This window comes from Gorilla gorilla, chromosome 1, assembly GCF_029281585.2.
Source record: "Gorilla gorilla gorilla isolate KB3781 chromosome 1, NHGRI_mGorGor1-v2.1_pri, whole genome shotgun sequence".
In the NCBI taxonomy this organism is placed as follows: Eukaryota; Metazoa; Chordata; class Mammalia; order Primates; family Hominidae; genus Gorilla; species Gorilla gorilla.
Window position 1 is genome coordinate 80,663,472 of NC_073224.2, and position 22,819 is coordinate 80,686,290.

The 22,819-nt window shown below is 37.5% G+C and overlaps 1 protein-coding gene across 7 annotated transcripts in view; it reads left to right on the top strand.

The window, feature by feature from the left end:
* Positions 1-22,819, top strand: part of COP1 (COP1 E3 ubiquitin ligase) — a 264,678-nt gene that overhangs the window by 102,665 nt on the left and 139,194 nt on the right. For all 7 annotated transcript variants that reach the window (XM_019026975.4, XM_019026981.4, XM_019026996.4 and 4 more), the window contains one exon: positions 19,266-19,380. In XM_019026975.4, the coding sequence (XP_018882520.3) occupies positions 19,266-19,380 (115 nt within the window). The remainder of the gene's footprint in view (positions 1-19,265; positions 19,381-22,819) is intronic.

A 22,819-nucleotide genomic window follows, 5' to 3' on the forward strand; every position in this document is an offset into this window, starting at 1 on the left:
TTCAGCTTTTCTACCAATTTCCCTACCTCCATCTTTTCTACTCCATTTCTACTTACCTTCTTTAGGTCACCAATTTTATTAGTCAGATTTACAGATACATATGCACATTTTCTTATTTTTACTCTCTTTCACAAAGGGTAGCTTTCTAGTAATTTTTTTTCTGTACTTTGTTTAACAATTTATGAGGAAGGTAACTCTATGGAAGTTCATAGAAGTCCTCTTCATTCTTTTTTACAGCTGCATGAAACTTCTTCATGTGGTTGTACTGTAATTTATTTAATCACTTTGTTATATAATGACAAGTACATAGTTTCCATTATTTTGAAATTACAGCCAGTAGAGAGTGACTAAGTTGTGCCTATGTATTTTCATATTATTGGAGGTGTACTTTCAGTGTAAATACCTAGAAGTGGGATTGCTGGGTCAAAGGTATGAATGGATAGTACCAAATAAACCACCCTCCAAAAGCAGTTTGTGTCTTCACCAACAACATGTAAATATGTCTGTTTTCCCCACAGCACCTCTAACAGAATGACTTTGAAAAGTTTCATAGTTTTTAATTTTTGCCAATATATTAGGTGAGAAATGTATCTCAGAATAGTTTTGTGTTTCTTTAATTATAAATGAGATTGACTATGTTTTCATATGTTTACTGGTTTACTAATATACTTATTAGTGAGTAGTATACTCATATCTTTAGCTGACAGACCCTTTTCTTCTATTAGGTGCTTGACTTTTTGGGTTCAATTTATAAGACTTTGTTATATTAGGAATACTAGTCTATTACCTATGACCTGTGTTGCCTATATTTTCTTCCTATTTTATTTTATTTTTTTTACCATTCAAAAGTTTTTAGTTAAAATTATCAATTTTTAAAAATTATATCTAGATCTTTGAATCACAGTTAAAAGCTTTTCCCTACAACCAGGATGTAGAGAAACCCCTTGTTTCTTAAAATACTTGTCTCATCTTTATTTTTTTACATTTAAATTCTCAATCTATTTGGAGTTTATTTTAGTGTATGTTTTGAAATGTGGATTTAATTTCATCCATCCAAATGACTAGCTATGTGCCCCCAGCCCTATTTTAAAAAGTTCATCTATCTGCTGGTCTGTTTCTGTTTCTGTATTGTTATCATTCCTTTATTGTAGATGCTTTATGATATGTTTTAATGTCTGATACTTCTCTTCTTCCCCTATCTTAGCTTGTCTTTTTCATTGTTTTAGAGAATATTTCTTCCTGTTTGTTTTTTCATAGGAACTTTAGTATCAGTTTATCTAGCTCCCTAAAAAAGCTTCTTGGTATTTTTTATTGGAACTGCCTTTATCTTACCAGTTATCTCAGGGAGAATTGACATCTTTATGATACTGATTTTAACTCTAGGTTTTGCTTATATTTTTCATAAGTTTATTTCTAAGCATTTTTTAAAGCTGAAAATTTGTTTTTAAAAATTTAAAATTAAACTTTTAATTTTGAGATATTAATAATTATAGATTTACATGCAGTTATAAGAAATACAGATTTAGCATCTGAAATCTAAACATCCAGAATTTGAAATGTTCCAAGATTTGAAGCTTTTTGAGCTGTGATATGATGCTCAAAAGAAATGCTAATTGGAGCATTTTGGACTTTGGATTTTCAGATTAGGGGTGCTCAGTTGGTAAGTACAATGCAAATATTCCAAGGTAGGGAGGAGGATGGTTTGCAAAGCTTCCATGCCCTCTCTCGGCATGCATGCTCTCCTGATCATCCTAGACCTCAGTGTGTTCACCAACCTGGAAACTCATTCAATCTTATTGTTTAGGAGGTTTATAGAGTTTTATAGAGCTTTATCTCCAGGCCTCACCCGCTTCCTGGAGGTTGGTGTGTGTGCAAAAGTTCCAACTAATTACTTGGTGATCTTTTGACCAGCCTCATCCTGAGGCTTTGTGGGTGTCTCACCCTAAGTCACTTCACTAAATTCAGGTATGATCAAAAGGAACTTGCTGTGAATAACAAAAGATGCTGATATCACTCAGGAAACTCCAAGGATTTTAGGAACTGTGTGTGAGGAACTGTAACACCCTAATGGGTTCCCCTTCCCCCACTGCCTAGACAGAGCTGATTTATCAAGACAGTGGAATTGCAATAGAGAAAGAGTAATTCATGCAGAGTCAGCTATGCTTGAGACCAGAGTTTTATTACTCAAATCAGTCTCCCCAAGCATTTGGGGATCAGAGATTTTAAGGATAATTTGGTGGGTGGGGGAAGTCCAGTGAGTCAAGAGTGCTGATTAGTTGGGTCAGAGATGAAATCATGGGGAATTGAAGCTGTCCTCTTGCACTGAGTCAGTTCCTGGGCCAGGGCCAGAAGATCAGATGAGCCAGTTAATCTATCTGGGTGGTGTCAGCTGATCCATCAAGTGCAGGGTCTGCAAAATATCTCAAGCACTGATCTTAGGAACAGTTTAAGGAGGGTCAGAATCTTGTGGCCTCCAGCTGCATGCCTCCTAAACCTTAATTTCTAATCTTGTGGCTAATTTGTTAGTCCTACAAAGACAGTCTAGTCCCCAGGCAAGAAGGAGGTTTGTTTTGGGAAAGGGCTGTTTTCATGTTTTTTAAGCTGTAAAGTAAGTTCTTCTCAAAGTCAGTTCAGTCTATGCCCAGGAATGAAAAAGGACAGCTTGGAGGTTAGAAGCAAGATGGTTTGTTTAGGTCAGATCTCTTTCACTGTCTTAGCTATAATTTTGCAGTGGCAGTTTCAGAACTTTGGACAGAGACCAAGTATATTTCTTAGACCTCATTTCCTTTTCATGTGTGTAGTGATATTGTTGCAAAACTTTCTCCTTAGTTCAGCTAAAACTGGGCTCTCGTCACAGGAATGGGAAAGATTAGGCTTGCAGGCACGTACAAGGGTGAGGAAAACGTAATTTATTGGGTGAAAAGGAAAAAAGGGAAAAATAACTCTCAGCAAAGTGAGACAGAATCCTGCTAGCAGGTTTCTTGCCTCACAGATTGAATCCCAGGTCACCACCCAGGGACAAGAGAGGCCAGGCTCCTCCCCGCTGCAAATGGCACAAACTTCCTGAGGCCCCACCCCATCCTCTCAGTGTGCAGATGGGTATTATTCAGAAAGAATCAGCTGGGAAAGGGCAGGCTTCATCCAGGACGGGCAGTCTGGTTTTTCAGCCTTCAGACTGTTTTAGGCTTGAAGGAGGGGTTTTGCCTGGGGACCCTTGGCTTCCTCCTGTCTCTATCATTTTCTCCTCTAAAGAAGTATATATCTAACTGCCATAAGGATAAGGAGGAAGATTAATCTTAACTGCTTCCTGCTGACAGGGTGTGCTGTTTTGGGAAAATGGCAGTCAGATCTCCCTGAGAGGCCTGTCTAAGGGTCCCATCAAAAGGGGCCATCATCTGAGGTTTCGGTTGCATGACCATTTGGAGTGTGATGGCCTGAAGGCAAGAAGAGACAACTGGGTTATTAGAAAACACGTATCAAAACAAAATAAGCGGGGGGGGGGGGGGGGGGGGGGGCGCGTGAGGACAGCTCAAAAATCTCGAGACCTTTTACTAGTTAGTGCAGGGAGATGGGGGCAGAAGCCCGACTAGTAAAACAAACTTTTACCCTTTGCTGGCATGTTGGGCTTCTGGGTTCCCTTCCCCTGAGCCCAATCCTAAGCCAACCAATTTATGGTTTGGGAAATTAACTTTTAAGGATGCATCCGAGGGGAGTGTCCCATAGTATAAAGACACGATTACTTATCAGTGAAGAGAGGACAGAGGAGGAGAAAGGAAAAAGAAAGGCTTTTTTTTTCCAAAGGTGTCCTGGGGTTCAGGATGCATTCAAAAGGGTTACAGAGTGAAGATGAATGGCTGCTTATCTAGAAAGAGAGGAGCACGGTGCCCCAGGTTCCCTTCTCTTCCTAGCAAATACCTGGAGTATTTGAGGGAGGGAAAGTGAGGTGTTCCTCTTTCTTTCCTCTGTCCTTGGATCCCGAGTCCCACCAACCACGACAGAGTGCCACCCATGGGTGTCAAAGCAGCTTTCACTGATGTCGATGGTGGGGGGCATGCTACAGGGTGGGAGTATTCACTCTTACCCATGTACACCTTATGTCCCCTGCTGTCAGTAGCCTTTGAATTCCCTAGACCTTATTTATGCCATGGATAGTAGCGTGACCTTTATCTATGCAATGGGAAGCTTGGCTTAGTAAGAATCAGTCACACTAACCTATGCTGTGCCTTTTAACTTCTGTTATCATCTGCCTCTGGATCCATCAGATCCGGTTTTCTTTCCTAGGGCTTTGACCCAAAGCTTGGAATTGAGTTTGAGACAAAAATGGGTCTTGGGGGGTGGGGGTGCTGCATGGACTCCTTTTCTTAAGCTGAATGCTACGGTGAAGCTGTGGAATTGAGTCCTGCTCCAACAAGGGAGAAAAGGATATCTTGTGACACCCCAGATAACTGGTGGATATAGTTATGCCTGCTAAGATTTGGGTGCATAGTTCTTGTCTTTGGTTAGCTCCCTTGTTCTTAGTTTCCCAAAAAGGAAACCTCCGAGTGACGGGCATTCTGTTTATTCTCATCACCCGGCAGGATAATTGCTCAGAACTATAATATTGATCCAGATTTCTACATTACCCATCCCTTTTGTTTTTTTCTGAGCTGCAGCTGGAAACTACTGTTTGGTTCACAGGAACAAGCAGGGTTAGTCTAAAATGTAGGCAAACACTTAAAAATAACAAAGGAATGTAGAATTTAATGACAAATGTATGGTAAGTCTTGAAATATAATTTATCTCTCTCCAGTCTTTTTTTTTTTTTTTTTGAGACAAAGTCTCGCTCTTGTCCCCAGGCTGGAGTGCAATGGCGCTATCTTGGCTCACTGCAACCTCCGCCTCCCAGGTACAAGCGATTCTCCTGCCTCACCCTCCCAAGTAGCTGGGATTACCGGCGCCTGCCTCCACACCCGGTGAGTTTTGTATTTTTAGTAAAGACGGGGTTTCACCATGTTGGCCAGGCTGGTCTCGAACTCCTGACCTCAGGTGATCCACCTGCCTCGGCCTCCCAAAGTGCTAGGATTACAGGCGTGAGCCACTGCACCCTGCCAGTCCTTATTTTTGTTAAAAAACAAATCATGATAGGATTGAATTGTTTCCAAAATAGACCTTAGTCTTATACTTGGCCTGATTATTTGTGTAAAGTGCAGCAAGATTAATTATTTTTACATAGGCCTTTTAGATTGGCTTGGACGGAACTCTGTTCCACAAGAAATCCCAGATAAGACCTTTTAAAGCCAAGCCCAGCCATCAGCTTGTATCCTCAAATGCCTGTGAGTTGGGTGATCCTGCCCTCTTAACGTCTCAAAATAAACTTGGAGCTCTGGGCCTGTAGAAGGTGACATTCTTTACTTATCACAGGTCGGGAACCCTATACAGCGGCTGTGTATACAAGGGTATGAGGCCAGTTTTCCCAAGGGGCTTTTATTGGCTCTGCAAGTCGAGCTTGACTCCTTAAAGGGAAGCATACCCTTTAAGTTAAGCCTTGGTAAAACAACATTTCTCCAGTTGCATCCAGTTGGAAAAGAAAATGGATTCTTATTGCACTGATGTAAACAACTGTATTGCCATAAGTTAAGAACACTTACAACTAGTTTCCAAATTCTGGAGAAGCCAGGGAGAGAGAGAGAGAGAGAGAGAGAGACAAATATGCTCCAAATTTTTTTCACAGGAGTGTGCCATACTCAGTTATTAAAGGCTGTAAACTGTTCAAAATAAGTTTCCTTGACTATGAAAAAATAAAACAAGGATCAGCAATATTCCAAGCAAAAGTTAAAAAGATTGCCTCAGTTTTCGGTGAGTTCGGTTCATTTAGTTAACTCTTATTTTGCTTGATATTCGTCAACATTTTAGCTCTTCATGAGTCCTGCACGTTTTTCCTGTATTGTAATGTTACAATCTCCAAAGTTATTAGAAACCTGTATTTGAGAGTACCTGTTAGAGTCCTATAGCTTGTTATAAGCCATTTTTTGAAAAGGATCAAAACAAGACAGCAATTGTCTGTGAATAACAAAACGTCCAGGGTAGTTACAGTTAGAAACACAATTGACAAAGTAGTTCGATTATCTCTGTGGTTTACAATAACTTAACATAACAACCTTAATTATGATGGATAGCATATACTTTAGACATCAGAATTTTTGGAATCCCATACAGTTTTGAAACATATATTAGTAGTAGTCACCAAAATATAACCTAAAGAAGATTGAACACCATTTTGGCAATCTCATGTAAGTAAACGTGTTCTGTTTACCCCTCATTTGAATACTCCAGGGACTCTCTGCAGCATCCAAAAGCTAGGCATCAGGAAAGACAATTTTGAAACTGAAGTTTGATTTTGGAAAGCCTGTTAAATATGTTAGAGGTTTAAAACACTTGATGTTATGAAATAGAATTCCAAATTATTCCAGGTAAGTTATTTATTTTGCCAAAATGATGACTCAGAAATTTGAAAAACAAAAACCTTTTATAACCCTTTACAAATTTTCCTGAAGAGCAGATTAGTTCCTTAAGAGTACGTTTTTCTGCTTTTATTTCAATGCTTAGTTTACAGAAAAACCATATAATGCCTTTTTGAAGTTAGTCAATATGTTAACACAGAGAATTTATTTTGGAAGATTAATTTTTACAATCCTTCCATCACTTGTTTGAACTTTTAGCTTTTTTTGTTTGTTTGTTTGTTTGTTTTTTGAGACGGAGTCTCGCTCTGTCAAACTTTTAGCTTTATCTTATCTAATTCAAAACAATCCTTAGACCCTAGGCAAAAATTTACATTTCCACACCTTCTTATAATCTTTTATTAAAAACACATCATAACGCACCTCACATGTAAATCTATTTCCAATAGTTTCAATTACATATTATAAGGGTAACTCTTAGCAATTTTAACTTTAAAACCTGGTAAATTGTTTTAATTATTTGCTTGGTGCAGCCAAGGTTTGACTTCTTCCAGCATAATTAAGGGCATGGTTAGTTCCTTATGTCGCCGGGTTTTGCCAAATGTGGAGCCATCAAGTTAGATCGTTCTCAAAAACCAAAAAAGGCAGGTTATAACCTTAAAACATTTGGCAAACCTAATATCTGACCTATATAATTTAGTTTGCCTATTTACATTTTGATGACATCTGTATTTTACCAATAATCTTTAAGGCTGTTTTTTATTTCTTAAAGATTAAAGTCACGTGAACTGAAAGGCACTACAACTTTTATTTTCCTTTTAAAAAATATTTGATCAAAGTGTTTATCTTCCTTTAGGCCAATTAATTAGAGCTTTTTTTTTTTTTTTTGAGATGGAGTTTCACTCTGTTGCCCAGGCTGGAGTGCAGTGGCATGATCTCAACTCACTGCAACCTCCGCTTCCCATGTTCAAGTGATTCTCCCGCCTCAGCCTCCCTTGTAGCTGGAATTACAGGCATGTCCCACCACGCCTAGCTAGTTTTTGTATTTTTAGTAGAGACGGGGTTTCACCATGCTGGCCAGGATGGTCTTGAACTCCTGACCTCAGGTGATCCACCTGCCTCAGCTTCCCAAAGTGCTAGGATTACAGGCTTGAGCCGCTGCACCCAGCCAGTCTATAAAAAAAGCTCTATTAAAAAAAGAGCTTTTTTTATAGACATCACACACACAACACAAATATACGTACACAGATAGACAGAAGAAAACCCAATTGCCATAAGATCTTTCATTTGCCAGTCTCCTAATTGAATTAATGGTCTCCGGGTGGAGCCTTTAAGAGACAGGGCTAGGAAAACATTCAGCTTCTAAGGCCTAACAAACAGGCATAAATGAGGCAAAAACAGATTTTGAGAGGGATCTATTTGCTTTTAATTACTGGTGTTCCATGAGGAAAACAGAGGTCTCTTCCTTCTCGTGTGCATTGAGAGTGGCAAGGAAAAATGGAGAAAAATAATTCAGTCTTTTTTTTTTTTCAACTAAACAAGGTCCTAGAAGAGAAAAACATAAAGACCTTTTACTTATGCCTACAACTTGGATAGCTACTTTTAATTAAGCTGAGTGTTAAGAAAATCCTTTTAAATCCCCTATTACCTGACTTAGCCATCCCAAGTGGCCAATATTTCTGGCTTTCAAACTTTACTAAAGGCTCAAAGAAAGTAAAATCCAAGGCGGTTCGTGGAGGGGAAGAGAATCAACAAATAGCAAAGGTTGCACAGGTATCAAACCAAAAAGGACTCATTCCCTAAGCCAGGATTGAACCCTGGGCCACAAATGTAAAATGGCAGAGGCTAGAACAAAACATTGTCATGTGGTTACAGGTCTGGCTCTGGAGGACGTAAAACAAGATGGAGGCCTGCAGCAAAGTTTGCTACTTACCATACAGAAAGTTATGTAAAGCAGACCAGATTGGCTGCAGCTTAAGACCAATATAAATCCTTTTTCATAGTTAAAACTTTACAGAGAATATAAACAGTGATAGTTGGGGTCTTGGCCTTGTAAAACATTTTCTAAAAAGGAAAAAAAAAATCCTCTCACGTAAAAGTTAACTGCTAATAGGTAGAGAAAAAAAAGTTCATAGTGTAAGGGTAACCCTGGGAGAAGAACCTCTTATTCTTATACAAATGGGTTCCTTTCCCCCTGGCTCAGACCAGTGGTAGTCTGGCCAGTCAACCATGCAGGGCCCAGGCCCCTGAGGCCGCCTTGGGGCCTGGACAGTGACTGTGGCTCATTCCCGCCCTGTGTGGTCGTTGGACACTGAACTCATGTGGCAGACATGGCCATGCACCCAAACCAGGAGGTAAGGGGAGCGGGGTGCTGCCATTCGCCCAACCATCCTGAGCCCGAGCCTGTGGCCATTTAAGTGGGTGTGGGCCACCTCCAGTATTATAAAAGAAATGATAGTTGCTGTTACTGTCCTGAAAAAAAAAAGAAGAGGCATGCCATAGGACCAAAAGGCTCAGAAGCGAAAGTGAGAGGTTTTGGGTTCACATTTTACTCACCCTTCCTTTGGCCTCACATTGGGCAGCAAAAATGCTGCAGGACTCTCTCCTTAGTTCAGCTAAAACCAGGCTCTTGTCACGCAACTAGGAAAGATTAGGCTTGTGGACACCTAGAAGGATGAGGAAAGTGGAATTTATTGGGTAAAAAGGAAAAATAACGCTTCGCAAAGCAAGAGAGAGTCCTGCTAGCAGATAAAGTACAGTGCATACTTCTCATTTTATCACAGAATAGTAAAAAGGTATACATGCAAAGGCCTGGATTTAATGCAGGATTTAATTTGTGTGACCTTGTTAAGGGCATCCTTAAGTGAACTGATTCTTACAGATTTTTATATTTTTTTTTTAAAAAATTATGAATAGTAATGAAGAACAGTGTCTACCAGTGGGATTTGGTGCCATTGCCTTTATTTGTGCTAAGAGACCAGCAGTCTTATACTGATCTTTGCTTTTGTATCGCAAGTACAAACATAAGCACAAGGAAAATTGCAAAGAACATCTTTTTTTTTTTTTTTTTTTTTTCTGAGACAGGATCTTGCCATCTCACCCAGGTGGGAGTGCTGTGGCAGGATCTCAGCTCACTGCAACTACCTCCTGGGCTCAAGCCATCCTTTTACCTCAGCCTCCCCAATAGCTGGGACTGCAGGTGTATGCCACCATGCCCAGCTAATTTTTTTGTGTTTTATAGAAACAGGGTTTTGCCCTGCTGCGCAGGCTGGTCTGGATCTGGACTCAAGCAATCTGCCTGCCTTGGCCTCCCGAAGAGCTGGGATTACAGGCGTGAGCCACCACACCAGGCTGCAAATAACATCTTACTATTTTTAAGAACATAGCTTTGTCCTCCCAGATTCCTGAAAAGATGTTAGAGAACTCCCAGTGGTCCTCAGCCACATTTTGGGGATCACACTATGATAACCACTATTCTAAATTCTGTAACTTTTTGCTTTAAAGCTAATCATTAAATCTGCTTGTATGAAAATGTGTGTATGGGTTTAATAGTTAATTTGTTTTATTATTTTGTATGTATTCCTTGAACTTATAAAGTTTATTTATTGTGTAAATAATGATAGTTTTCCATGCAGTGTTAATTTATGAAATTAGTTTGAGAAAAAAGTATTTGTAGATTGGAAAAATTTCAGGTTTCAGTCAACCATACAGACACTTTTAGCTTCATTTGAAGTAGGAGTCTCCTCTTAGTGGAACTGACAGGGAACTTTGCCATGGTAAGTTACTTATTTTATTATACAAGCATTGATTTCATTAGTCTTTTGAAGATCTCATTGCTTTTGTACTCCACTATTTTATATTAAGTATATGAAATAGAATATTCAGTTTTGCTTGCTGATTTTCTGTTTTCATGTTAATTGCATTTATTGGGAATTAAAGTAGTTATATGTGTAAAGATTTTTCATAATTTACAGGCTGACCATAAATTATCTTTTTGTATGATTATCTAATTTGCTCTTTTATCTTCATAGTATGCCTATTAACTTTCTAGCATTTATTTGAGGACTTTTTTTTTTTTTTTTTTAACTTTTTCCAATGACCAAATAAGATATGCTTCTGTTTTTGCTGTGGTGAAATTTAATTATCTTTGAGTTTGCTAAATGTGATCATTTTTCTTTAGAACCAAGCTAGGTAAAATTAACATGGTTGATAAATATTTCTGTTTGATTTGTGTTGTATTTATATCTACCTCTAGGTAAAAGAGCTTATCTTGAAATTGTTTTATTTGAAGATTGGCCTTGTAGACTGTCTGCATCCAATATGTATTTTCAAAACATTTATCTCTGCATACATAGCACATTTCTATTTTTTATATTAATATTATTTATAATTTAATAATTAAACTGGCATATGACGATGACCCAAGTGTTGCATATTTACCAAAAATTACAAGGCAACCTAGTTGCTTGTAGAGTTTTTGAGTAAAGGATTTACTCTAGGGTTTTGAATAAATTTAAGAAATGTCAAGAAGAAATACAGGAAAATAATTGAGAAAATGAGTTTACTATAAAAAACTGGAAGCCAAATAAGTAAAACAAAACAGTGTTGCTGACTACTTCCTATTTGTTTTATATGCCCTGTTCCTGATTATTGTTAATTATTCTCATCTTTCAGGCTTTGAAGTCTTATCTGTTTTTCCGTTAAACAGATCACTTTTCGTTTTTTCTTTTTTTTTGAGACAGAGTCTCACTCTGTCTCCAGGCTGGAGTGCAGTGGCACAATCTCAGCTCACTACAACCTCCGCTTCCTGGGTTAAAGTGGTTCTCCTGCCTGAGCCTCACGAGTAGCTGGGACTACAGGTGTGCTCCACCATGTCCAGCTAACTTGTTTTTGTTTTGTTTTGTTTTGTTTTGAGACAGAGTCTCTTGCTCTGTCACCTAGGCTGGAGTAGTGGCGTGATCTCGGCTCACTGCAGGCTCTGCCTCCCAGGTTCACGGCATTCTCCTGCCTCAGCCTCCCAAGTAGCTGGGACTACAGGCACCCGCCACCACATCTGGCTAATTTTTTTTTTATTTTTAGTGGAGACGGGGTTTCACCGTGTTAGCCAGGATGGTCTTGATCTCCTGACCTCGTGATCTGCCCACCTCGGCCTCCCAAAGTGCTGGAATTACAGGCGTGAGCCACCGCACCTGGCCACTAATTTTTATATTTTGAGACGGGGTTTCACCGTTTTGGCCAGGATAGTCTCAATCTCTTGACCTTGTAATCCGCCCACCTCAGCCACCGAAACTGCTGGGAGTACAGGCATGAGCCACCATGCCCAGCCAGATCACTTTTTAAGAGATCTGTAGGCTAAAATCTAGAATTACAATCTTAGTATTTACAAAAAATATGTTGGTACCTACAGAGGAATATATTTCACTAATATGTAAATTAGAAATATAGCAAAACTTTTATGGAACCAGCTTCTGTGTTAGTTATTTAATAATAGAATAATAAAAGTAGTATACAGGTTACTCATGTGTTAACCAATTTTATCACCTGCTTCCTATCCAAATATAATTATTTTTCTGATATTTATGTTTATCAATATGTTGACTTTTAAAAAAGTTTTACCACACGTATACACACCCCTATATTATTTGTTTTGGCTATATTTGAACTTTATAAAAATATTATAGTAAGTAGATTTCTGAGATTTGTTTTTTCAGAGATTAATTGCTGATGCCTGTGGCTGTAGTTGTCACTGATGTATAATATTCCATTGTGTTACTATACTACAATTTTTCAGTTCAATCTGTATACATTACATGTACTTCTAGGGTTTTTGTTGTTCTTGCTATTAAGGGCATCTTTGTACATGTCTCCAGATGCACAGGTGCAAGAGTTTCCCTAGATATGTACCTAGGAGAGGAATTAAAGGGCATTGGGTATGCAAAATTTGTATTTTGAGTTAATAACAAATTGTTTTCCAGCGTACTTTTATCAATTTAAAACTCCCACTACATGAGTGTATGACTTCCAGGTTCTCAGCATTCTTGCTGATAATTAGTATTGTTGGATTTTAAAATGATTGTCACCTTAGTGGTAATAAATAGAGCATAGTTGCGACTTTAATTTTTATTTTCCTGCCACTATAAAACAGCACCTTTTCTTATATTTGTTGGCCTTTATGTTTTGTCTTTTGTAAAATGGCATTTCAAGTCTTTCCGCATTTTTTTGTGTTGGTCTTAGAGAAATAGATGTATTCTGGATACTAATCATTTGTTTTTGGATACTGCAAATATCTTCTTACAGTTTGTATCTTCTTGTCTCACCTTTTTAGTGATTAATTTTGGTGAACAGAAGTTCTTAATTTCTATGTCATGCAATTTATAATTTTTATATTAGTACTTTTTGTGTTTCATTTAAGAAATTCTGCCCTTTCTCAAGATTGTAAACATATTATCCAGTAACATATTACATGGTCAGTTTTTGTAAATGTTCTATGCATGCTTAAGAATGCCTATTTTTAAATTAGGTACAGTGTTTTCTATATGTTCATTATATCAAATTTTATATTTGGCCATATATAAACTAGTGTTACTTGCATAACACTAGTTGCATAACTCAGTTGACTTGCAGATTTATCTCCCATTGTGTTAATAGGTTTGTCCACTTCTCTGGCAGTTTCTGCCTGAAAAATGTTAAGGCTCTCTTATTACATACAGATGGGTTATGTTAAATTGAACCTTTTCTCATATACAGTGGCTGTTTTCATCCTTATTAATGTTTTTCATCTTAAATCTATTTTTTCTCTTTTAGTTAGTATTCTTTCATGTTATTCTAATTTTTTAGTTTGTCTCTGTTTTAAGTATTTCTTTGGCAGATAGCATACCTTTATTTTAAATCTATTCTGTCACTATTTCTATTAGTGATTGTTTCCATTTACATTTATTGCTAATACTGATATAATTTCATTCTTTTTTACTTATACTTCTGTTTTTCTCAGTTTTTGATTTTTTTTCTTACGTTTTTACCTCCCCCACCATCCCTCTTCTGGTTTGATTGTTACCTATTCTATCACTGTGCTTTCAGTAGTTGTCCTTGAAATTTATTCACGCTTATCATCTAAGCAGAGTATCTTAATTATCTTAATTACCTTCCTGAACAATACAAGAGCTCCAGAATGCAACTTTTTTCACTTTCTTCTGACTTATATATTGTTACTTGGATAATTTTTTGTCTTATTCTTAAGCCCCATAAACTAGATATGACAATGACAATTAATAGTAATATTTAGAATCACTTATTTATTTGCTAGTTTCCTTGCTCTCTTTTTTTATTTTGTGTCTCAGATCTTCCAGTTGGTGTCATTGTATTATTCAAGTACACAATTTCAGAAGTTTTTTTTTTTTTTTGAGACGGAGTCTCGCTCTGTTGCCCAGGCTTGAGTACAGTGGCACAGTGGCACGATCTCAGCTCTCTGCAACCTCTTCCTCCTGGGTTCAAGCTATTCCCTTGCCTCAGCCTCCTGAGTAGCTGGGATTACAGGCAGAAATTCTTTTAGAGATGGCTCACTGGTAATAAACTTCATTTTTGTTTATGATGTTGTGAGATAGCCTTTTGGGGTTCTGAATTTTAGGTTGAAATTCTTTTCTCTCAACTTTTTTAAGATTATTGATGCCCTTTTTGCTCTAGCTTCTTTCTACTGCTCTTGAAAAGCATTTTGCCTTTTTAATTGTTGTTCCTAAATAATCTTTCTTCTGGTTTTAAGATATTTTTACTGTATAGACAAAAACACAGTTTCACCTTAGTGTGTCTAATTGTGGGTTTCTTTTTAATTATCTCACTTGATCGGAATAATTTCACTTTCTGTGTATTCATGTCTGTTTTCAGTTCTGGAAAAATCTCAGCCATCAACTCTTCCAATATTTCTTCTTTAGTTTCTTGGTCTTTTCTTCTGAGTCTCTGGCGATATTTCAAACTATTATTCTTCTATGCCTCTCATATTGTTTTTCAAATTTTTTGTCTTCTTGGCTTTTATCCTACATTCTGGGCAGTTCTTTCAGATTTCTCTTCTACTTTGTAAATTCTGTTTTCAGTTTCCCTACTTGCGGTCCCTGGGCTTAATTCTCCAAATTCCAGTTCAATTACTTTTGTGTAGGTATTGTCCTCCTCTTTCCCCCTGCCCTGTGCTGCTGCTGTTATATTTTGTTTATCATTACATCTCTGAGTTCACCTTCCTGTTTGTGTGTTAAGTCTTTGAAAATTATCTTACTTTCTTGTGAGTTATTGACAAAGAGAGTCAAACGCTATAAAATATTTAAAGAAGTTTATTTGGAGACAAATAAACTTTTTAAAAGAGGTTTATTTGGAGCCGAAAAAACCAAAATGAGTGACCCTGGCCTGAGGCATAGTCTCAAGAGGTCCTGAGAACATGTGCCCAAGGTGGTTGGTATACATTTTAAGGAGACATAAGACACCTGTCGTTACTTAGGAAGTTTACATTGATTCGATCTGGAAAGGCAGGACAGCAGGCAGGGACAGGGGGTGGGAACAGGGATTGGCTTACAGGTCACACATGGATTCAGAGATTTTTAGATTGACTCTTGGTTCAAAGAGTTAAGTTACTATCCAAAGACCTGAAATTAATAGGAAGGAGTGTCTGGGTTAAGGTAAGGGGTTGTGAAGAACAAAGTTTTTATGTAGATGAAGTCTCATAGGTGGCTACCTTTAGAGGCAGTAGATGGTAAATGTTTCCTAATTAGGCTGGACTCTCAGTTAATCTCTTCAGGATTGGGAAGGCCTGGAAGGGGAAGGGTGTAGTTATGTTAATACAGATGCAAAATTTTCCTCAGAGAAGACTGCTTTGCAGGGTCATTTCAAAATATGGCAAAAAACTATTTGGGGGTAAAATATATTGATTTCCTTCTTTATTTGTCGTGACATTATTCAGAGTCAGGTTGAAAACTAAGATTATATAGGGTTAAGTAAAACCCATCTGATGAGATTTTATCGTTTGTAGGGCACGACTGCAGTCTCCTTAAATAGGAATTTGGGCAAGAAAGAAAAAAACTCAGAGTTTAGGTCTCAGAGTGAAGCAGTGCTTTAAAATATGACTCTTACCTCCTCCCATCTAGTTTTATCAAAGCAGGGATACACTGTAGTATACATTACAGTACCTTAGTACTTTTTACTTTATGCATTTGGCATTGTGGTGCAATTATTGGTGAACTTGTGTCAACAGGTAAATATACATATTTAGGACCACAAACCTTTGTTTTTTATAGGATTTATATGCTAACATTTTTCAAGTTTATTGCGTTTTATCTGATTTTGTTATTTTGTTCTTCTAATGAATATATCAAACTCTTTGGCATGTGTATATTATTGCCTCTTAATCTGATAATCAGTATTAAATAGATTTTTGTTGTTGTTTTGTTGTTGTTGTTGTTTTAGACAGAGTCTCACTCTGTCACCCAGGCTGGGGTGCACTGGCTTGATCTTGGCTCAGTGCAGCCCCTGCAGCCCTGGTTCAAGCGATTCTCCTGCCCCAGCCTCCCAAGTAGGTGGGGTCCTGCCACCGTGCCCGGCTGATTTTTGAATTTTTAGTAGAGACGGGGTTTCACCATCTTGGCCAGGCTGGTCTTGAACTTCTGACCTCGTGATCCACACACCTCAGCCTCCCAAAGTGCTGGGATTACAGGCGTGAGCCACCACGCCCGTCCTAAATAGATTTTTTTTTTTTTGGAGACAAGAGTTTTGCTCTTGTTGCCCAGGCTGGAGTGCAATGGTGCGACCTCAGCTCACCTCAGCCTCTGCCTCCTGGGTTCAAGTGATTCTCCTGCCTCAGCCTCCCGAGTAGCTGGGATTACAGGCATGCACCACGATGCCTGGCTAATTTTGTAGTTTTAGTACAGACGGGGTTTCTCCATGTTGGTCAGGCCGGTCTTGAACTGCCGACCTCAGGTGATCCGCCCAACTTGGCCTCCCAAAATGCTGGGATTACAGGTACGAGCCACTGCGCCCGGCCAAATAGATATTTCTTACAGCTAAGAACTATTTCAGTAATTCCAGGTTGTAAGGCTACAGTGTAGGGATAATGAAAAAGCAACTCATTTTTCTTTTTTTGGAAGTAATAATAAAATAATTTTTTATTATGCCTTCTTTGAAATGGAGGTAAAATACATATAAAGAAAAGCGCAGATCTTATGTATTTGCTTGAGTGAGATTTGACAAACACATACATGTGATCCCACAACGTCTAGATGTACATATGGAACATTCATCTTGCCTTATGCTCCTTTCAAATTCAGTCCCAGTTCTTCAGGGGCAAATATTATACTGACTTCTAGAAACTCATAATTCACCTGTTTTTAATCCTTATATAATGAAATTCTGTAGTAACATTACCTTTTGTGTATGACTGTTATTCAGTGTTTTTGAGATTCATTCTGTTTTGTATGTGTCAGCAGCTCATTCTTTTTTTTTTATTATAATTTAAGTTCTAGGGTACATGTGCACAATGTGCAGGTTTGTCACATATGTATACATGTGCCGTGTTGGTTTGCTGGACCCGTTAACTCGTCATTTACATTAGGTGTTTCTCCTAGTACTATCCCTCACCCATCCCCCCACCCCATGACAGACCCCGGTGTGTGATGTTCCCCTTCCTGTGTCCAAGTGTTCTCATTGTTCAGTTCCCACCTATGAGTGAGAACATACGGTGTTTGGTTTTCTATCCTGCGATAGTTTGCTGAGAATGATGGTTTCCAGCTTTATCCATGTCGCTACAAAGGACATGAACTCATCCTTTTTTATGGCTGCATAGTATTCCATGGTGTATATGTGCCATATTTTCTTAATCCAGTCTATCATTGATGGACATTTGAGTTGGTTCCAAGTCTTTGCTATTGTGAATAGTGCCGCAATAAACATACATGTGCATGTGTCTTTGTAGTAGCATGATTTATAATCCTTTGGGTATATAACCCGTGATGGGGTGGCTGAGTCAAATGGTATTTCTAGTTCTAGATCCTTGAGGAATCGCCACATTGTCTTCCACAGTGGTTGAACTAGTTTATACTCCCACCAACGGTGTAAAAGCGTTCCTGTTTCTTCACATCCTCTCCAGCACCTGTTGTTTCCTGACTTTTTAATGATTGCCATTCTAACTGGTGTGAGATGGTATCTCATTGTGGTTTTGATTTGCATTTCTCTGATGGCCAATGATGATGATCATTTTTTCATGTGTCTGTTGGCTGCATAAATGTCTTCTTTTGAGAAGTGTCTGTTCATACCCTTCTCCCTTTTTGATGGGGTTGATTTTTTCTCGTAAATTTCTTTGTGTTCTTTGTAGATTCTAGATTTTAGCCCTTTGTCAGATTGAATAGATTGCAAAAATTTTCTCCCATTCTGTAGGTTGCCTGTTCACTCTGATGATAGTTTCTTTTGCTTTGCAGAAGCTGTTTAGTTTAATGAGATCCCATTTGTCAATTTTGGCTTTTGTTGCCATTGCTTTTGGTGTTTTAATCATGAAGTCTTTGCTCATGCCCATGTCCTGAATGGTATTGCCTAGGTTTTCTTCTAGGTTTTTATGGTTTTAGGTCTAACATTTAAGTCTTTAATCCATCTTAAATTAATTTTTGTATAAGGTGTAGGGAAGGGATCCAGTTTCAGCTTTCTACATATGGCTAGCCAGTTTTCCCAGCACCATTTACTAAATAGGGAATCCTTTCCCCATTTCTTGTTTTTGTCATATTTGTCAAAGATCAAATGATTGTAGCTGTGTGGTGTTATTTCTGAGGCATCCGTTTTGTTCGATTGGTCTATATCTCTGTTTTGGTACCAGTACCATGCTGTTTCGGTTACTGTAGCCTTGTAGTATAGTTTGAAGTCAGGTAGTGTGATGCCTCCAGCTTTGTTCTTTTTGCTTAGGATTGTCTTGGCAATGCGGGCTCTTTTTTGATTCCATATGAACTTTAAAGTAGTTTTTTTCCAATTCTGTGAAGAAAGTCATTGGTAGCTTGATGGGGATGGCATTGAATTTATAAATTACTTTGGGCAGTATGGCCATTTTCACAATATTGATTCTTCCTATCCATGAGCATGGAATGTTCTTCCATTTGTGTCCTCTTATTTCGTTGGGAAAAGTAACTCATTTTCTATTTGATAATTATTTTCTAACACTTTCTGGATATTAAGATTCCCAAAATCAGGCCAGGCGCAGTGGCTCATGCCTGTAATCCCAGCACTTTGGGAGGCCGAGGCGGGTGGATCATGAGGTCAGGAGATCGAGACCATCCTGGCTAACACGGTGAAACCCTGTCTCTACTAAAAATTCAATATAATTAGCTGGGCGTGGTGGCGGGCGGCTGTAGTCCCAGGTACTCGGGAGGCTGAGGCAGGAGAATGTCGAGAAACTGGGAGGTAGAGCTTGCAGTGAGCTGAGATGGCACCACTGCACTCCAGCCTGGGCGACAGAGTGAGACTCCATCTCAAAAAAAAAAAAAAGATTCCCAAAATTCTAAATTTTAGAATGGCATAATGAATTCTGTCTTCATTTTATTTGTAGAAGTGAAGATGCTTCTCATTTTAGTCTTGTAAAACTGTCCTTTAGAGCTTATTTTTAGTCATTATTAGTTTTAATCATTCTGTGAATGAATTTGGTTTCTATTTTCATGTTAAAAGATAAATTGGAAAATATCTCAGAATTACAGTTTTTTACTATTTGTAATCATTTTACTGTGATGAACTTCTGAGGGTAAATGCTCAAACATTTGAGTATTCTGTGCAAAAGAAGAGTATTGTTTATTCTAAGTTTTGTGTCTTTTCTTATTATTTTAGACAAAGAAACAGCCTTGGTATAACAGCACATTAGCATCAAGACGAAAACGACTTACTGCTCATTTTGAAGACTTGGAGCAGTGTTACTTTTCTACAAGGATGTCTCGTATCTCAGGTATATATTTAGACCTTCTCAAATTATCTGAAATCTACATTTCAGATCTGTTTCTAGGTTTTGGTGCTGAATTTATGGAAAGTCCTAATTGCAAAGCAAAAGTACGTATTTTTGACATAGTCTACCAGATCATCATGGAAGTTCTTAGTGATCTTAGAGAATGTTACTTTCCAATGACTATTTTTTGTTCTATATTTGCGAATTCTGAATCTTTATATGGCAAGCTAAAGTTAAAAAGAAATTCAGCCATGAATATGTAGCCAACAAAAATAAGTTTCATTCAGTTGCTTCCTATTTAACATTAAATAAACATGAAGTTCTAAGCACTGTCCTCTGTGCTAAGAATAAAAAGATGAAAGAACTGGTTTCTGTCGTTAAGGAGTGTTGTAAATCGAGTCAGGGAAAGCAACAGATAAACAGTTCTGTGTGATATTATGTGTTAAATAAGTTTACAGGAGTATCATGAGAATAGATAATAATATCCACTAATACAACTGATAGTAAAAAAAAAAAAAATCCAGGCCGAATTGAAAATGGGGAGGTGTAAGGGAATGATCAGTGTAGGGATTTCAGAGGAGTTGTATATGGGCTATTCGAGTATGAATTAACTGAAAAAGATACTTAGAAACACGTTCAAAGTAGAGGAAATAACATATGCAAAGATGTGGATGTGATAGCATAGGATATTTCTATTACTGTAAAAAAGTAATTTAGTTTTTCCTCTTTTTCTTAACTCTGTTCTTTAGTCTTTCTTAGTGTCTTTGCTCATCTATGAAGTAGAGACATTAACCCTAATGGGTTTTTTAATGATTGTAAGTGACATATATAAGATACAGTGCTTGGTACATGTTGGGTGCTCAGTTAATTCAGGTCATTAATGAGGAATCTGCTTAAAATAAACCCCACCAAGGGGGAAAAAAAGTCTGATATTTTATTGGTTGTTAAAAACTGGGTGTTGGTTTTCTCTTGAATACATATGTTTATATTATTTATAATCTACATATTGCTTAGATCCTACAGACAAATTTGCCTCACGATTAGTGGTATAGAAAAAATATATTAGATTTACAAAGTATTTTTCCTCTGAATACCAAGGGAGAAGGCAAAATTTGTTTGTTTGTTTGAAATTAACAACAAACAGTTTTTATACCTGGAAAGCTTTCATTTATTGCCTGGGAATGGAGCCCCTTATTGTGCTTGTGTAATAATTTTTGCTTAGGATTCTCTTGGCAATGTGGGCTCTTTTTTGGTTCCATATGAACTTTAAAGTAGTTTTTTTCCAGTTGTGTGAAGAAAGTCATTGGTAGCTTGATGGGGATGGTATTGAATTTATAAATTACTTTGGGCAGTATGGCCATTTTCACAATATTGATTCTTCCTATCCATGAGCATGGAATGTTCTTCCATTTGTTTGTGTCCTCTTATTTCGTTGGAAAAAGTAACTCATTTTCTATTTGATAATTATTTTCTAACAATTTCTGGATATTAAGATTCCCAAAATCAGTCCGGGCGCAGTGGCTCATGCCTGTAATCCCAGCACTTTGGGAGTTGTTAAGTTGAAGGTAGCCCAATACCTGCATTCTGACTGGTAGAGTTCATGTTAACCCTTTCATACATTATTTGTTGGTATGATACTGAAATACAACTATAGGCAAGTGGCAGACCTTTAAAAAAAGAGGTGGGAAAGAGATTGGGGTAGGCTATTATTAGTAATCTTTAAGTCACTGGCAGCATAGGTATGGTATGGAATAGTAAAGGTCATCACAAGTCAGTTTATTTTTGGGGGTGTAGCTTTACAAGACAGTAGAATAATAAATTAAAACCAGGAGGAAAATTAGATAGATTTTTATTTGTATGGGTATGGCTGTATTGTACCTAAAACATGTCTCTAGTTTTCAGGAATCTTACGTTAGCTAGCTACTCTAATTATATTGCTGGATTGTAAGTTCCTCCTAGTACCTTTGACTGTAAAGGGGAAATTTTAACTTCTCTGAAACGGTGTACCTAAGAGGTTGATTGTCCTTTGTATATTTTCAAATGAGAATCTGTAAATCCGTCTGTATTCTCTAACTTTTATTTCCAGCTATTAAAATGAAAGATGAATATTAAAGAACTATTACTTTGGAGTTTTAACTGTAATTGAAAGAGGAAGTTAATTATAAAGCATTAGGAGAAAGAAAAGAGACATTGAATACACTTTTACAAACCAATTTGTAATTAGGGTAGGAGAGGTGATATACCAGCAGATATGTGTGGATGTTGATGATAAAACACCACGCAAACAAAATTCTACCTTTTTGTAACCTCGTAAGTTAAAATCAATTACTATACTTTCAGATACTGAAAAAACTAGTTTTATTGTTTTCTTTATGGTTTCTGTTGAAAGTAGCTATTAATGAGCTTATATGATGGGCAGAAATCCAGTTAGCCTAGAACAGGATTATTAGCTTAGAACAGAATACACAATATTGAATGCTTGTGAGTTTTATGTACTTAGGAATTGATATCAAAATGGGAATGAATAGGATAACATTGAAACAGTTTTTAAATTAATAAAACCAACCATCTTTCCAGTATGTAGAATGTTAAATAACTCACAGTAATAGGATTCCATATAAAAAGAATCATTAACTATTATATCCAGACCACTCTGAAGTACAGTTGGGATTTTTATTTTTGCAAATAACCCATGTTTTATTTATAATATGTGGAATTTTCTGAGAATAATTTTTGTGGAGCAAGAGTTTTGTCTCAATACCGTTATGATATTGCCTGTTAGGTAATTCCTTTTGCTCTCTTTAGAATGGAAGCACAACTAAGTGGACCCTTTAAATCTAGGTGTTTTGATGAATTTGCTTAGTGTTTAAATCTTTAAAATTTGTAAAATATCAGGGACAAAAGCTCACTCAGTTTCCTCAAGTAATGTTATTTATTTTTCTTTTTTCTTTTTTCTTTTTTCTTTTTCTTGAGATGGAGTTTTGCTCTCGTTGCCCAGGCTGGAATGCAGTGGCGCCATCTTGGCTCACGACAACCTCCACCTCCCGGGTTCAAGCGATTCTCCTGCCTAGCCTCCCGAGTAGCTAGGATTACAGGCATGCTCTAGCACACCCGGCTAATTTTGTATTTTTAGTAGAGACAGGGTTTCTCCATGTTAGTCAGGCTGGTCTCGAACTCCCGACCTCAGGTTATCCGCCTGCCTCAGCCTCCCAAACTACTGGGATTACAGGTGTGAGCTCCTGCGCCCGGCCCTGTTGTTTATTTTTTTCTTATAATAATTGTTACATAAATTTCGTCATGCAAAGTTATTTTCAAGATAACCTAATATCTCCAGATAACATAAATTCTTTACTGTGCATTATATTATCTGCATAACTCTTTTGACTTAATAATTCTTGCATCTTACTTTTATTATGCTTACTGTACTTCAGATGGCATTTAA